The 18364-nt window shown below is 42.1% G+C and overlaps 1 protein-coding gene and 1 non-coding gene across 2 annotated transcripts; both read left to right on the top strand.

Moving 5' to 3' along the window:
• Positions 1-2055: 2055 nt before the first annotated feature.
• LOC110893294 lies at positions 2056-4061 on the top strand. Its single transcript, XM_022140407.1, has 2 exons — positions 2056-3650; positions 4052-4061. Exons 1-2 carry the CDS (start codon positions 2056-2058, stop codon positions 4059-4061), a joined length of 1605 nt encoding a protein of 534 aa, XP_021996099.1.
• A 13948-nt stretch (positions 4062-18009) lies between these two features.
• Positions 18010-18115, top strand: LOC118485175. Its single transcript, XR_004875480.1, has one exon. It is a non-coding gene; the product is annotated as a small nucleolar RNA R71 (small nucleolar RNA).
• The last annotated feature ends 249 nt before the right edge of the window (positions 18116-18364 follow it).

Below are 18364 nucleotides of genomic sequence, written 5' to 3'. Positions count from 1 at the left end.
AGAGTGACTGAAGGAAAATTGAAGCTATTTTCTGTGAGTGGGCCAATGCCACTATCTCTATTTCACAGGTTAAATGGCTAGGCCACATCAATATACAGTATGAAGTTTGGGCTGTTAAGATACCCATAAACAAAAGCGGCTGCCATTTAGATAATATTAATGTTGTTCAATCAATCAATATTAAGGTTTGCAATTATGATAGAAAGGGGGGAATCATATTTGGACAACAGACACGTGACCACATGGGCTGCCAAACATGAAAGTGAATTTTGATGGGGTGTGGTTTCTTTTGAATGTGCACACATTATTAATTCAAGTCTACTATATATATCACATGTTGGACGAAGACATCAGAAGTGACAGAATACTTTGTGAAGATAATGGGCCGCCAAAAGCAATGCCAGCCCAACCTAGTTCGTGAAAAGGGATGATTGGGTTTTGAAAATCAACTTTTAAATATATTATGTTATATATTGAATGAATAAATTTTCTAAGGCACGATCAGACGCAAAAAGGTGTTGGAGGCGGCAAAGGGGCCCAGCCCACATGTGCACCGCCAATAATCATACATATTATATATGCATCAGCTTCACACGAATTAAAAGGAGGGGACGCACGGTCACAGAAGGAACGAAGATAATCAGGGACGAAATTTAAAGCTCGTTTTGTGGGAATCATCCGCATCAAGCGGGAAGCTTGGAGAGCAAGGAATTAACGGGTTTTGCTACTCAGTTTCTCTTATTTTCTAGTTTCTTTGTTTTCATTCGATGAATTCTTGTTCTAAACCTTGTTTGATTATTTTTGAGACCATGTTTCTTGGCTAAAAACTTTTAACTACCTAGGTATGACATTAGTTTAAATAAAGTTTGGATTTTTATTCGGTTCTTGTCGTGGTTGTGGATTTTTCTTGTATTGTAAAAGCTTCGGGAATTTATATGTGTGCTTGACGATTATTTTATCACTGTTTATTGCTTCGTATAATCCTTGGTGACGGTCTTTATCACATAATAGGGTTGTGCTAGGGTTCTTGATTTAGGTGACGGTCTTTATCACGTAATAGATCATTAATCTTTTAGGGTGAAAATCGAGTAAGTAACCTTAGAAGTAATATTCGGTAATTTAATAAAATCAAGTGTTCTGCTAAACTTGGCGCTGTGAGGCTCGAGGTTATTAATAGGTCTCGGTTTGGTTATAAGTCCTTAACATTCCATTGTCTATTAAATCAAGATTAAAACCCGTCGTTGCTTTAGACGTTCGCGCTGTGAGGTAGAGCGTCTTATATAGGCACTTTCAAGAAACTAGAGGATTGTGAGGAAATCTAGAAAACCGGTAAGCGTAACAGCCTAGGTAGTGCCACAAGAATCGCCTTGAGAGTGTTTGAGGGGCTTAGTGGTGTCTTAGTAGGTTTAGTATCTAAAGATCCCGGTTCCACACCACAAAATCATCAAATAGAAATCCATTCTGAGTTAAACTTGCGTCTAGCCTAGGTAGTCTTCATCGCCTGTGGTCAAAGTCTTCGTCCATATTCGTGTTTAGTTTTTTTTTATTATTTTTTCTAGTTTAATATTTTATTATATTTTTAGGATACTTAGAAACCCCCCCCCCCCATCGAATAAACAATTAGTTAAAGTCCGTGTCAGTCTAGGTCTAGATAGAGTCATTAGCGTAATTTAGTAGAGTCTCTTGGGTTCAATACTCGGACTTCCTTAGGCTATACTACATCGATCGGTACACTTGCCGGTCATGTGGTTTTGGGTTTAGAGAGTCTTAGTTTTATAAATTTAAAACTTAGAGAGTCTAGTTTAGGGTTTAATTTAGTCATTTTAATTGAACCACTTTTAGCACATCAAGTTTTTGGCGCCGTTGCCGGGGACTCTTGGCGATTGCCTTGATTACTTTGTTTGGACTTGCTTGACATTATACGTGCTACATGTTATTTGTTCGTTTGGTTGAGTCGTAGGAGTCTAGATTTATTTGTTTCCTTTTGATTTAGTTTGTCGAGTCAGTTGTTAATCTTCTTCTTCTTCATCTCCACCCAATTCTTCACCACTCACTATGGCGAATCGCACAGTCTACGAGCAGGCGACCACTGGTTTCACCGGTGTGAATTCCCCCATCACCCTTCCGAACATCCCGAATGATAGGTCTTGGCGGATTCCTTCCTACATCATGACAGCCATCAGCAATTCATGCCAGTTTCATGGACGTGACGACGAGGATGCACCCGCTCACATCAACCGCATCACTCGTCTTTGCAGCACCTTCTCCATTAAGGGGGTGAACCTCGATGCTCGATTTCTTCAGATCTTTCCATTCTCACTCGTTGGACGCGCAGCCGTCTGGTTCGATTCTCAGCCAGTGGGCACTTTCACCACTTGGGCAGGTCTTCGCGATGCTTTCTTAGCCAAGTACTTTCCACCAGCCAAGGCGTCTCGCCTTCGTGATCAGATCCACTCCTTCCGCATGGAGCCTGATGAGCCGTACCACTTGGCGTGGGAGCGTTTTCAGACTTTGATCTCCCGTTGTTCTCAGCATGGTCTATCCGATTGGGCGTTAGTTGAAAAATTCTACAATGGTCTTACTCCTGAGATTAGAGCTCGTTTCGATACTTCAGCAGGAGGGCAGCTTATGGGCAAAAAGACAGTAGCTGAGTGCAATGATTTGTTTCAAAGTTTTGCCCATTCAGATATGGATTACAGCACTACCAGCAGGACTTCCATTCCTGTTCATACCACCTCGGCCGGTCGAGGGGTAAACCAAGTTAGCTTGGATCCATCGGTAGCTGCTACTATAGTCGAGAGAGTTAGAGAGAAGTTGAGGCAAGAGATGAGGCAAGAGCTGAGTGAGATTAAGAAGAAAGTTGATAGGTGTGAGGTCTGTAGGGGAGGTCACGATACGATTGAGTGTCCCACACTTACGTTGGAGCAGGTTGAGTTCATAGCCGGTCAGTCTAGGGGTCAATTTAGTAAGAATAATAATCTTTTTAACTCCAGCTGGCAGGGTAGTGGTAGTAGTAGTGGATACCGCCCTTCAGGCGATCCCCCTGGTTTTCCATCGAGTCAGTATCAAAGTAGAGGGACTGATTTATATCAGAGTGGTCAGTATAGTGGTTCGAGTAGGCAGTTTGCTAGTGGAGGGTCGACTCAGGAGGGTCACGGCAGTGGCAAGGCTCCTGAGGGTAGTCTGAGCAGGTTGGAGGAGATGTTCGCTCAGATGATGACGCAGAATCAGGCGTTCGTTAAAAGTCAGGAGCAGACTAATAAAAACCACGAACTTCAGCTCAAGAGTCAGCAGTCTACTCTTTTAGACCTTCAGAGGACAGTAGGGGATATAGCTAGGCAGTTGAGAGAGTCCCCCTCTGGTCAGTTTTCAGGTACCACTCACCCGGTTAACCATTCTGTGAAAGCCATCACTACTCGTAGTGGGGTGAGTCTAGGAGAGGTCGCGAGAGAGAGTACTGAGTTAGAGAGTGATGCTGAGGTAGATGAGGAGATAGAGATGGAGGCCCCAGGTAAGGTGCAACATAGGCTAGGCCCAGCAAGTACCGCACATACCGAGGAGCCTCAGGTTGAGAAGAAAGTGGAGAAGCAGCCGGTTAGGGCTAGGGCGACACCAGTGATTGATTACTCCCGTCTTCCGTTTCCCGCCCTGTTGGTGCACTTGTGTCTGTACTTTGTCTGTATTTTGTAATGTTATAAACGATGTCTTTTGTTAGTCTTGTTTACGTCTTGTGTTGGTTTGTTTAAGTGTTTGAATGTAGGTTTGACCAAGTCAACCATCCTCCTGGTTTGACTTGGCCAAACAGTCAACACCATGTTTGTAAGATTGTATGATTTGAAGGATGTCATCGAAGGATGGTTTGTATCCTTCGATGACCTCGAAAGACAAACCTTCGATGGATACATATGGACCTCGAAGGATACATCATCCTTCGAGGTATGTATGGATCCTTCGGAGAGATTATGGTCGATAGATGATCTTTCGACCAGAATTTCTGATCCTTCGAGCATGTTATCTGTTATGGGTATATATATACCATGTTATGGTTCAGTTCACAGTAAGACACTTAGAGACATTTGTGAGAGCATTGTGAGTGAACCAAGTCTTGTAGAGAGCATTTCAGTTTGGTCAAGGGCTGTAACCGTGTCCACTGAAATACAAGAGAAAACTTTGATATATTGCGTGTCTACTCTTTCTCTTTGTAACTTGTGCTTTCATCTAAACTATCGGTTTGCATTCTAGCTTGGATTCCGCACTTGCTAGAGTGTTAAACATAACAAGGATAAGGTTTAACCTCAACCTCCGAGGGACCTACAAGTGGTATCAGAGCCGTGGCTCTTTTCCTTGTTAAAAACCGGGTTTGTACAAGACTTTGGAAGTGTTTGGACAAAACTCACTTGGTTTAGCACCCGTTTCTAGTGTGTTTCTTGCATTTTTAGCCTTAAAAACGTGTTCTAAACTAACCGGGTGTGTTAAGGGAAGGTTTGGGTAACTTAAAAATCTTGTTCTAAAAGGTTTGGTTATTTCCGGCCAAGATTCCGGCTAACTCCGGTACCGGTTTCTGGATAAGAAGCTTCCTTTTTGGGCAATATTTTTAAAGGTCAAATCTGAGTTGGTGAAAAGTTGAGGTCAGAACATCCCTTCTGCCGAAAGTTGTCTACCAACCACATCACCTTTCACCAACCTGTCAACTTTGTGTCAGTTGTGTCAGATCTCATCGAAAGATATCCTTCGAAGTCGAAAGATCATCTTTCGATCAAGGAGGTTCAACAGATACCCATCCTTCGAACATCTTTCGAAGTCAGTGAGTTATCTTTCGAGCCAAGGAATCTTTTCGAAGGATATATTGTTCGAGCTACTGTTACATTTCGAAAGATAAGGATCCTTCGTCTTGGAGAATCTTTCGAAGTCATTGTTCGAAATTCAACAGTGATCTTTCGAACACTGTTGATCCTTCGAACAAGTGTCTATCTTTCGAACAAGTGTTTATCTTTCGATCCTTATTTGTTTAAGATTAACAGTTGTGTTTTTCAGGTCTTTCGATCCTTGATCTTTCGGCTGTTTGTTTCTCTTCAACATTTTAACATAGTTTGTGAAAATTAATTTTTCAAATTTTAAATCAATTTTCACTTAATATATTAATTTTTATAAAATGGGAACAAACGGTCAGTGGGATCCATCCGCGTGGACTACAACAACTTTGACTCCACAATCATCAGCTACGCAATCATCAGCCACGCAATCTGCGTCAGAGTTCAACAAAACTGCATGGATGCAGGCTATTGCTCCACCTCAAGCTGCAATGATAACTGCAAATCAATGGGCATTGGTCACAAATCAAAGCAGCAGCATTCAAGCAATGATGCAGAACGACAGTGAAACTGGCACAAGCACAAAACCGCCAAAGCTAAATCACATCAATGATTGGGGATGGTGGAAAGAAAGGCTGAGAACTTATGTTCAGGGGCAAGGTCAAGATCTATGGATGTGTTTCTTCACTCCATTTGAAAACGAGTTGGAAGTTGCAGGATCGAATCCAGAAACTTACAACACTATGTCTGATGATAATAAGAAGAAATTTGAGTTAGAAAAGAAAGCATTCATGATTCTCACGCAAGCTCTTCACAGAGACATATACCACCAGTTTGTTTACTGCACGACTACTAAAAGCTTGTGGGATATGCTCACGTTACGATGTGAAGGAAATGCTCAGTCTAGGAAGATCAAGCAAGAATTGCTGAAGAAAGAGTTTGAAGGTTTCACGTGTATGGAGAACGAGGGTTTGGCAGAGTTGTCTACAAGGTTCCATCATCCGTTGAGTGAAATGTTTGCTTTTAGAGTCACTGCCACTCCACAAGAAATGGTGAAGAGATTTGCTGATAGCTTACCAGCAAAATGGAGCGGTTATCTTGAAATTCTCAAGGAAAATGGTGTTCTGGACACAATCACCGTTTATGAGTTAATTCAAAAATTGGAGAACAAAGATGTACAAGAAAAGCTAAAGGCAAAAAGAACAATAACTCCTCAAAATCCAGAGATGTACTATGGGATTGCAGGTGGTATTAGTGGAGAAAAACCAGTCTCTCAACACGCGAAGCTTCAAACAGCTTTCATCTCAAACACCGGACCTTCCACAACAAATCAGTTTGATCCTTCAGCATACACGATGATGTATTCAAGACCAGATTCTTCTTCTCAACAACAACAGACAGCTCAGCAATTTACACCACCGCCTTTCTTAGATCCAAGCAGAGCTCAGCAGCAACAACCGCAACAGCAAGGGTTTTATGGAAGTTCTTCAAGCTTTCAAGCTACTTCTAATCCGAACACTGTCAGATTGGACACTTCCAACTTTTCAAAAGTCAGTGTCGAGATAGCCAAGGAGCATATGGAGATGTTGAACACCTTGGTTAGTGCTTACTGTGGGTTGGTTGCAGGTCAGATTGGAAATATCAATCTAACCAATGAAGATTATCAGCAAGTTGATAAAGAAGAGTTTGAGATGATGGATATCAAATGGGCTCTTGCTAGTGCTATTCGAAGAGCAAAAGAGTTCATGGAAAGGACGGGGAGAACCAACTTGGAAAGCAACAACAACACCAAGTATGGTTTTGATAAGAATGCTGTCACCTGCTTCAACTGTGGTGAAAAGGGTCATTTCAAGCGGGAATGTCAGAAGCCATCTAAGCAAGGCAATCAGAATCCTTTCAGGAATCAAAGACAGCCTCAACAACAACAGAACAACAATTCTGACAGACAAATAGTTCCCGTGGGAGGAAATACATCTGGATCCACAAACACTAATCCCCACAGAGGGTTAGTGGTTTAAGCTGATGAGATTTGCAACTGGAATCTTCAGCTTGGTGAAGGAGGAAATGGTGGAACAGCATGTTATGCTAAAGTGGTTGAGAAAGTTGTAGAACCCGTGTCTGCTGGTGAATCTTCAGAAGATGAAGATAGTTCGGGTTATAGTTGGAGCATGGATGGGGAATCACTTGATGCTGGTGATTTATCAAGTGATGCTTTAGATTTGGAGGTTGATGAGCTCTTGGCTGACGCTGAAGCATTATGCAAGAGGAGATCTATTCTTTGCCAGAAATCTGCTGGAACTTCCGAGAAGCTTTCTCAATTTTTCTCTGAAGACGGATCTTTTTCTTTTCATACAGCCTTTTTGGCTCATGTAGAAGGTCAAACCTCTCAGGTATGTGATACTAACTCTGACTCTAATTCTGCTTCTACTGAATGTGCAAAGTGTTTAGAATATGCAGAAAAGGAAATTCAGTTTGAAATCACACACAAACACAATCAAGAATTGATTGTAGATCTTTCTAAAGCAACCGAAGCTAACTTGTTTTTAACCAGAAATGAAAAGGAGTTTAAAGCAACAATTGCGTCATTAAAACATGATGTTTCTGAATTACAAAAGGCTGTTTTGAGAAAACAACATGCTAACAATAACCTAATTGACACAATTGAAAAGCAAATGGTAGAGTTAGCAACAGCTCGATGTGAATGTGAGACAATTAAGCAGAAATTGGAAAGCTATTAAACGATAGCGGTGATGACCTGTGAGAGCCTCTAGTATGCATACACCTGAAGTACCTGCACACTAAACACAACCAACGTAAACCCGAAAATAACAAACAAAACTATTAAACTAACACACGTTGCGCACTACTCCCCGGCAACGGCGCCAAAATTTGACGTGATTGTCGTGGGTCACGCAAATTTAATCCCCAAACAACTATAGATAGTGGTAGTAGGGCATCGAACTCAGGGAGTATGTGGAAGATGTGTCGATTATATAGCTTTGTACTTAAACTAATTATTAGACTAAATTGCAGAAAATTAAAATTCAAGAGTTTGGATTGTTGTTTTTTAAAACTAAATTAAAAACTAATTCAAATCAAAGTTGGTTGTAAAACAAATTAGGAGAAAACAATGATCACCTTAGGTTTCAGTTTCTTTAAACAATTGCGTGTAATTCAACTAGAAAGAGTTACATAGACATAACTCGTGTATAAATGATTGAAGTGATAAAAGGGAACAAAGTGCTCGGATTATATAAACGCGAGGTTGTTTCCCGATGACCAATTAATCAATAACCAACCCTAACCCTTCCCGTGATATCTCGATTGCCAACGGCACCAAGAACGTACGATTAAGACTAGAAATTGCAATATTGATTAACAAACTACAAACAATCAAACATACACCATGACATTCAAGCAACGCAAGTTATCATTCTAGAAATGCAGAAATTAAACACACAAAAGTTCAAGAAACATTCACCTAAGATGATCACCGAAGAGTTTAGCCGGACATGGTTCGGTGAATCATCATCATAATCAAACTATTGTTCATACGAATCGAAATTACAAACCGAATGTTAGAAATTGTTCACAAACCCAGCCACAATCCAAAAATCGCCCCAATGATGTCCTAGAACCGTCCAATGATGAAAGATATCCAAAAGACACTCAAAAACTGATTTAAATGAGGGCAGTTACACTTTGATCGCAGCTTCCACCGTAAATTACGGCTCCACCGTAATTTACGGTGGTCATGATTCTTTTACGGCCCAAACAGCCTGTGTTACGGTGAAGGAAAATACAAAATCCAGGTCCACCGTAAATTACGGCAGGACCGTAATTTACGGTGGTGAGCTGCCTTGTCTTCTTTGTTGTTTCTCTTGTTCCACGCTCAACACGTTCTTCACCAAAGCCTCCAAAGCTGCGATTACTCCATCTTTTAGCTCCTAAACTGCACCTGAAACATAAGCACCGTAGTTATCTAATTCAAGATAATTACACGATTAAGTGGAGGGTTATTTCGTCTTTTAACATGCTTAAGGGTTGTCCAAAGGACCACCCGTCACATCCCCATACTTAACCATTGCTTGTCCCAAGCAACTCATCCAAATGATTTCAAAACAAGTGATCAAATCAAACCAAGCAAAGCATGTAATCTCTTTACCAACCCCTTTTTAACACCCAAGCAATGCACCCCTCTCAAATTCTCTCCTCTCGGCTACAAGTGAAAACTAGCAAAGATAAGCTAGACACACACTAGGCAAACGGGTGGTTGCACAATCATAAGCTTGTACCTGAATCGATCATTCTCCTAAAATGGATCAAACATGAATGCAAATCAAAGGGACTTCAAGGTTGTAACGTGGCTAGGTGTATAGGTAGGAAATGGAATATATATGAAGTAGCGAAAATTCGACCCGGTCTTTTTATTACAAACAAAAACAAACTAACAAACAACGCACTACTATATACAAGACAATTAAGTCCCCCTTTTTTTTCTTTTTCTCATTGCTTTTTTTTTTCAATCAAACAACCATACGACAACGCATTAACCATATCTACTTCAAACTAGCAAAACTACTAATACTATCACTAACACTATAAGACCGGGTCAAATTTGGGTAAATTTTAAGTAAGTAGCTAGGGGAAACAAATGATAAGCTTTAAAGGCACAAAATGGGCAACTAAATGTCCAAACCCCTGCCCCTCTCACTACCATGCTCATATATATACTTATGAGGTCCAACCCCCCAAATCCCACACTCGCTCACACCAACGACGAGGCTACCTAATGCCCTTATCCTTTCTACATTCATGTTTAACTAAGGATTCAAATCGCATTCAAGCACAAGTTCTAACGCACCCCCACCCGTAGCCACTCTCATCAAAGATAATCATTATTTATGTACAAGTGTGGCTACAACTCTCACCAAGAATGAAAAAAGTATCAAGGGTTGCCGGTGCATCAACTTGGGGTTAAATTAGGGCGTCAAGATTTCACATTATTTTGCTCGGCTTAAAATTTTTCAAAAATCTTCAAAAAAATCCCCCCATCCCCACACTTGGGATACATTGACCCCAATGTATGGCTTTGGGAGGCTTTGATCACTAACCCAATCAACATCCACAAAAGCTTTTTTATCTCAAACCCCAAATTTCTTTTTGTATTTTTCATTTTATATTTTTTTTTATGTTTTTCTTTTAAACACGACACCACCAACAAACACCAACCCAACAATCAACCACACGATCAAACACCACCCATCCTCCCAACCATAATCAACATAAACCAACAAATATGTACAAACTATACACAAGAGAGAATACCACCTGATTAATAGTAGCGCGGTCCTGGAGGTCCAAAGATGGATGACATCATATCATTCCACTCTCCAAATCCGAATGCGCCGCTGCTACTCCCCTCTTGTTGTTGTGGTCCCTCCTGTTGCCTTGGGTCAAGCCACTGAGAATGGTGGAGTGGTGGAGTCGGATATGAAATGCTACCATCATAAGGCGGCAATGAGGCATAGTCCACATGTCGTGGATCCTCAACGACCGGCCTTCCGGCATGCCAATCCGCATGCATCCGCCTCATTTGATCATCATGATATCTATTATTAGTATCCACCTCTCGAGAGTATGCGTAGGTACGGTTCCATGCCTCATTGCGATCGAAGCTATGTTTTAACGACCGCTCTATGCTTGCACTATTCCTCGTGTTCTGATCATACAACGTCCTCTCCGACCCCGACCATGTATCAAAAATAGATGCCGGCGGACGTTGACTTTCAATCACCTCTTGCATTGAACCACTATAAGCCCACCCCGGCTCATAAGGTTGTTGCGCATAGTCGTAGAACATACCACCGTGACCTCCACCAAAACCCCCTAGACCAACATTTGCACCACCATGCGGCTCGTCCGCATAATCCTCGTCCCCACTCGGAACCATTTCTACATCACTCTCCGGCTCATCCGGCTCTCCCGGTAACAACTCTCTTGCATTCAACTTTAATGCCCTCCACCTTTGACCTTCAGATTTCAGCTTATGATAACGTTCCGACTGAGTATACGTCCAAACATTCCCCAACCTATCCAATGTAAAAGGCTGGTGCCTTTTTGTCAAACCTCGGTCTTCGGATGTTAGCGCTTTCTGTTGTTTCATCAAACCCGTAATTATGCGACAATACGGAACGATGTCTCTTCTATATTTGTTCCGGCAGATCCATAAGTGGTGCATGATAAGGTAACGTATCGGGAAGCGTGGGGACCCATGCATCAACGAATAAAGAACGGGTATCTCTGGGTACCTCACCTGTTCTTTGTCTCCCCTTCTTGGAATGACATTGAGAAGGCAGATTGTATGCAGCAATTTAGCTTCAATCTTCAAGTTCTTCCGGTATAGAATACCACTGTATCTACCGGGCAAAAACAATGCTGCCAACATGTCGTTCCATCTCACATGCTTTTCTGGTTTAAGCAATAAGTCATCAAGTGTGGGAATCATGTACTCCTTAGCCGGGAGACTGTCATACTTCCCCAGTCTCTTCAACGTGTCGAATGACATCTCCACCGGTACCCCATGTACCTTCCCAATCAACTTCATCTGTGATGGCTTGTTGAAATTGTGACATTGTAAAGTTGCCATCCACTCTTGAATCTCTGTCATAAACAGGTTACTCTTGTCTTTGTCGAAGCATTTAAGCGCCCCTTCCCAACCTAAAGCGCGAAACTTAGCAAACACCCCGAACTGGCCAAATTGGGGCTCATCAACTTCTTTCTCACAAATAAACGCGGATGCCTTGTTTTTCAACTTGTTCATGCAATCATTGTAAAGTGTTGGCTGCCAAATCTCGGGTTGATCATCCAAAGACCCCGAGTTCCATACCGGCTTTTCACTCGGGTCTAACGCCATCTCTTCTTCGCCTTCACTTTCGCTTTCACTAACCCTACCCATATATTGCCTCTTCTTTGATGGTTGCTCCTTTTGTTTGCCCTTGCCTTTTGATGAAGATGAACTTGATCCCGCTTGTTCCTTTGTCCTTGCCATTTCCTACACACATGAGTCAAACAACAAAAGCAAACACCAAATTAAACACTCTCTTCAAAGTCATCCCCACACTTGCTTGTTATCATGGTTGTAGATGTTAGTGAACCAAAAGTGTATCAAGAATTTTTCAAAAATTGGGCATGATGTCTCTACAATGTAGAACATCCCAAAAGTTCACTACTTTAACCACATATCCTACATCTTCAACCACAAACCACGTTCAATAATCAATTTCATAATCATCTCTTAACAACAAGCAAGTGGGCAAGAGCAAATAACCTAAATCACCTTACTTTTCACAATGTATCACCACAATATAACAAAATAAGTGTTCATACCTTGTTTCAAGATGGAAGAGTGCTTGTGAAACCAAAAAAATCCAAAACCCCCAAATTATCTCAAACTAGGGTTTCGAATTCGGACCCCAAAATTGCGTTTTCTCTGAAATCTCTCCTCACAATCACAAAGCTTGTGAAAAATTAGTCAAGTTAGACCAAGATTTCACTTGATTTGGACAGGAATTTGGAAAGTTATGGAGGATGGAAGGTTTGGGAAGAAGAACTATGGAGGAGTGGTGGGTTTATTTGAGAGAGATATGATGGTGATGGAAAGTGAAAGAGAATGAGTGGATGGGGAAGTATTCACGTGACCAGGTTTGTTGTATTATATTTTATTATTATTATTATTTTTATCTATGTGCGGAACCCCAAACGACCGACATAAGTTTTCCGCGTACCGTAATTTACGGTCTCACCGTAAATTACGGTGAGACCTGAACATCATTTTCTCACCGTAGCACAGTAGACTTGCACCGTAAACCCCCATCAATTTCATCTTCCACCGTAAATTACGGTATGACCGTAATTTACGGTAAACACTGAACCTCAAATCTTTCATCGTAACTCAGGAGGATTTTACCGTAAAGCCCAAAACTTTTGAACACCCACCGTAAATTACGGCTGTACCGTAATTTACGGTGCTCACTGGGCATCTCTTCTTTGATAAAAATTGAGGTTCTATGTGAAACATTTTTTTGATTTTTAATTTTTTTTCTATTTTTTCTTTTTAATTTTTTCAAAAACTTGTAAAAATTACCCTACCCCCTCAAAAATCCCGTGTTGTCCTCAACACAATGTAAGAGCAATTCGTGACCCGAACATCCCCACACTTGTTTCGAACACGGACTTCGAGGAACTATGGCAATTGTGCAAATATACAAAACAAAACTACTATGTACACTACCACCAAACCTGGGCCTCTCATGGTTGTTCCTCATCGACCGGGCGTAAGATATAGCCCGCTTTGTCAAGCTCCAAGTTTTTGATGTCATTTCCTTCCAAGTACGGCTTCAAGCGGTGACCGTTCACCGTTTGTTGTTTCAACGTTTGCTCATCTTGGATGTCCACATCACCAAATCGCCCAACTCTTCGAATAACATACGGACCCATCCATTTGCTTTTAAGCTTGCCCGCGAACATCTTCAATCGTGAGTTGTACAACCACACTTTCTGCCCCACTTCGAACGTTTTCTTGCGCAATTTCACATCATGCACTTTCTTTAGTTTATCCTTATAAGCCGATGCACATTCGTACGCCTCATCTCGAATCTCTTCTATCTCGCTCAATTGCAACTTCCTCAACTTACCCGCCTCATCGTAATCCGCGTTGACTGTCTTGATCGCCCAATGCGCCCGATGCGCCAACTCCATTGGCAAGTGACAACCCTTACCATACACCATCCGGTAAGGTGTTGTGCCAATCGGAGTCTTGTAGGCCGTACGGTACGCCCACAAAGCATCATCCAACTTGCTCGACCAATCCTTTCTATCCGTTCTTACCGTCTTCATGAGGATCTCCTTGATTTGACGGTTGGACACTTCGACTTGTCCACTCGTTTGCGGATGGTAAGGTGTGGCTACTCGGTGGTTCACGCTATACCTCTTCAATAATTTTCCGAAATTGAAGTTCTTGAAATGTGAACCACCATCACTGATAATAACCCGCGGGATTCCAAAGCGAGAGAAGATATTGGATTGAACAAATTTACAAACAACCGAATGGTCGTTTGTTCGTGTTGCAATAGCCTCAATCCACTTCGAGACATAATCCACCGCTACCAAAATATAAAGAAGGCCATTAGAATTCGGAAACGGACCCATAAAATCTATTCCCCATACATCAAATATCTCTACAACCAAGATTGGTTGTAGTGGCATCTCATCCCTCTTCGATATGCTACCCATCTTTTGGCAGTTTATACAATTCCGGGCGAACTCAATTGCATCCTTAAAAATAGTGGGCCAATAAAACCCACAAGAAAGTACCCGATAGTCTGTTTTATGCCCACTAAAATGACCCCCGCAAGCGGACGAATGGGCATGAGTTAAGATTTCCAACACTTCCGTCTCGGGCACACACCTCCGTATAACTTGATCCGGTCCGATCTTGAAGAGATCCGGCTCATCCCAAATGTATTGCCTCACTTGGACCATAAATTGTTGACGACGCTTTTTGGTCCAATGAGTTGGAATGGCACCCGTGGCTAAATAGTTGACATAATGCGCATACCATGGCGCAACGAAGGTGGACACGGCTAACAACTGCTCATCGGGGAAACTTTCATTAATCTCACTTACATCGTCGGTCCCTTCTACCGGAATCCGAGACAAATGATCCGCTACTACATTCTCGCTTCCCTTCTTGTCTCGGATCTCTAGATCAAACTCTTGTAATAATAAGACCCATCGAATCAATCGCGCCTTCGCGTCCTTTTTCTCCATCAAATACCGAACCGCACTATGATCCGAATAAACCACTACCTTGCTTCCCCAAATATACGAGCAAAACTTATCCAAAGCATACACCACCGCTAGTAATTCCTTCTCGGTTGTGGTGTAGTTAAGTTGCGCTTCGGATAAAGTTTTGCTTGCATAGTAAATAACCACCGGTTTCTTGTCAACCCGTTGACCCAAAACTGCACCAATAGTGGTATCGCTTGCATCACACATTATTTCAAACGGCTTTGACCAATCGGGTGGTTGCAATATCGGCGCCTTAACCAAGTGTTCCTTCAAAACAGTGAAAGCCTGCATACACTCGTTAGTAAAATCAAACGGAACATCTTTTAATAACAAATTGCATAAGGGTTTGGTGATAACACTAAAACCCTTAATGAAACGTCGATAAAAACCCGCGTGTCCCAAGAATGACCTTACACCCTTAACATTTTTAGGAGGTGGCAAAGATTATATTACCCGTATCTTTGCCTTATCCACCTCCATCCCCCTTTCCGAAATCACATGCCCCAACACAATGCCCTCTTGCACCATGAAATGACTTTTCTCCCAACTTAGCACTAAATTTTTCTCAACGCACCTTTTCAAAACCTTTTGCAATTCGTTGAGACAAGCATCAAAAGTAGTGCCAAAAATGGAGAAATCATCCATAAATACTTCGAGCGACTCTCCAACCATGTCCGAGAAAATACTCATCATACATCGTTGGAACGTTGCCGGAGCATTACACAAGCCAAATGGCATTCGCCTAAACGCAAAGGTGCCATATGGACATGTGAAGGTGGTCTTGTGTTGGTCATCCGGGTGTATGGCGATTTGATTATAACCCGAATACCCATCTAAGAAGCAATAATATTTTTGACCCGACAATTTTTCAATAATTTGGTCAATGAAAGGTAGCGGGAAATGGTCCTTAGAAGTGGCGGCATTCAGTTTTCGGTAGTCAATACACACCCGCCACCCGGTAACCGGTCGGGTGGCAATTTGTTCACCACTTTCATCCTTGACTACTTGAATGCCGGCCTTCTTAGGCACAACTTGGGTGGGACTCACCCAAGCGCTATCCGAAATCGGATAGATGATTCCCGCATCTAACCATTTAATTACCTCCTTTTTAACTACCTCCCTTAGGTTCGGGTTCAACCGCCTTTGAGCTTCTCGTGTCGGTTTGGCATCTTCGGTCGTGATGATTTTATGCATGACAATGGATGGACTAATTCCTTTGAGGTCGGCAATCGTCCATCCAATAGCACCCTTGTTCGCTCTTAAAACCTCCATCAATGCTTGCTCTTGTGCCCACTCCAAATTAGAGGCAATAATGACCGGTAAAGTGCCATTATCCCCTAGGAATACATACTTCAAATGGTTAGGCAAGTCCTTGAGCTCCAACTTTGGTGGTTCCTCCAATGATGGTTTTGTACCCGAATCGATCTCCACCGGTAAACCCTCGAATTGATGGGTCCATGGTGGTCTACCTTCTTTCATTGCCATAGCATCTTGTGCTTCCTCTTCAACCCGTAGTGCATAAGCATGTACCTGTTCAGAAAAGTCACACAGGCAAATATCCAAACCATTCTCCTCATACTCATGCGGGTTGCATCCATCTACTATGTCTGCCATGAAACACTCATCAACACCGTTAGCATTAGAATTGTTAGTAAAAACATTCAAACGCATTTTTCAATTTCCAAACGCCATATCAACTGTACCAAACCTACAATCAATAATAGCATGTGCGGTGCTTAAAAATGGCCGACCCAAAATTATATTTTGTTGTTGCTTAGGGTCCGCCGATGAGTAATCCAAGACTAAGAAGTCCACCGGGTAATAAAACTCATCAATTTTTACAATAACATTTTGAACCATACCCCGGGGCAACTTATGAGATAAATCGGCCAAAACAACCGTCGTCTCCACCCTTGCTAATGGACCAAAGTCATATTGGTCGTATAAGCCCCCCGGTAAAATGCTAACTCCGGCTCCAAGATCTAGCAACGCCTTAGCCATTTGAAAATTACCAACTTGTACATTAATCAATGGCGTACCCGGATCTTGGAGCTTAGGAGGAAGCTCTCCATTCAACACCGCACTTACTTGCCCGGTCAAATCCACCCGCTTAGGCACTTTCTTTTTGTTTTGCCTTTTTTGTGTACATAATTCTTTTAAGAATTTTGCATAAGCGGGGACTTGTTTTATTGCATCGAGGAGTGGGAGATTTATTTTTACTTGTTTGAACATATCCCACATCTCCTCTTTTTGAGGACCTCTCGACACAATAAAATTTTTCTTTCCCGGATCAAGTAGGGCCGATGGAAATGGAACTGGACTTGGTTCACCTTCAACTTTTTCATTTTTTTCACTTTCACCCAAACCCGGTTTTTTAATAATTGTTTCTTTTGGTTTAACCGGTGAAAGTTCATCATCACTTTCAATTCCCGTGATATCCTTAACCACCCCCTCGACCAATTCGGGTGACAAATTGGCCTTAAATTCTTTCCCACTTCTTAAAACACTAACATGGTTAATATTAACATTACCTCGTGACGAACCATGTGAAGGGTTTACCTTAGTGTCGCTTGGAAGTTGACCCTTTCCTTTCTTCAATTCCGCCACATCGGTTGCTAATTGACCCATTTGGGTTGTTAGTGATTGGATGCTTTTATCACGAACCTCATCTTTTTGCATTCGCACTTCGTCAAGTTGGTTCCGTTTTTGCATCTCCATTTGCATGCTCTTCAACATCTCCATCACCTCGTTTCCACCCGAAGACCCCCCTTGTTCTTGACCCGTTTGGTATTGTTTTTGATATCCTTGGTTGTTTCCGCCTCGGTATCCACCTTGATTATTGTAAGATGGCCGTGAACCAAAATTACCTTGGCTACCTTGGAAATTTGGGTTCGCTTGATTTGAAGGGTTCCCATATCTAAAGTTCGGGTGGTTCCTCAATCCGGGGTGGTAGGTATTAGAATTCATGTTGTTGTAGTTCCTACCACCTCCTCCTTGACCTTGACCTTGAACCGCATGGACCTCCTCGTATTGCCCTTCCAACATCCCTTGGCAATTTTCAGCCGCATGACCTATCTCATTACACAAAGCACAAACATCATAAATTTGGTTAGTGGTTTGAACATTACCGTCATCTATGGCGTGCACTTGCGGTCGGTTAGTGGTCGGTCAGGCTCTTCTTGAGGCTTGAGCTTTCCTCTTTGATGTAGTTGCCATGCTTTCCAAGAACTCCCAATCTTCATTCTCATAGTTTGTTCCAAAAGTCCCACCGGTGATAGACATCAAATCACGTGCGTCTTCGGCACTCAACCCCTCATGAAAGGCATTCATCAACTCCCACAATTCAATCCCATGGTGAGGGCAATTTTTAATCATCATATTGAATCGTTCAAACGCTTCATGGAACATCTCACCATGTTGTTGTTGGAAGCTCCTCAACCCCTTTCTAGCATCATTGGTCTTTTGGGCGGTATAGAATTCGTCTAAGAAAGTTTGTTGCATTTCCCCCCAAGTGTAAATAGATGCCGAAGGCAAAGTGTAGAACCACTTCTTTGCCTTATCCTCCAAAGAAAACTGAAATAAGACTAACTTGACTTCATCGGCCGAAAAACCTTGACTCCCAAAAGTGTTGCAAATTGAGTCATAGGCCTCTAAATGGAAATACGGCTCCTCCGTTGCTAACCCTTTGTACTTCGGTAAAC

The sequence above is a fragment of the Helianthus annuus genome, chromosome 12, assembly GCF_002127325.2.
Source record: "Helianthus annuus cultivar XRQ/B chromosome 12, HanXRQr2.0-SUNRISE, whole genome shotgun sequence".
NCBI classification, from domain to species: domain Eukaryota; kingdom Viridiplantae; phylum Streptophyta; class Magnoliopsida; order Asterales; family Asteraceae; genus Helianthus; species Helianthus annuus.
This window is presented reverse-complemented; position numbering and strand designations above follow the sequence as displayed.

What these genes read in the sequence shown, in the direction of transcription:
- LOC110893294 (XM_022140407.1), top strand. Translation starts at nt 2,056, where the DNA reads ATGGCGAATCGCACAGTCTACGAGCAGGCGACCACTGGTTTCACCGGT.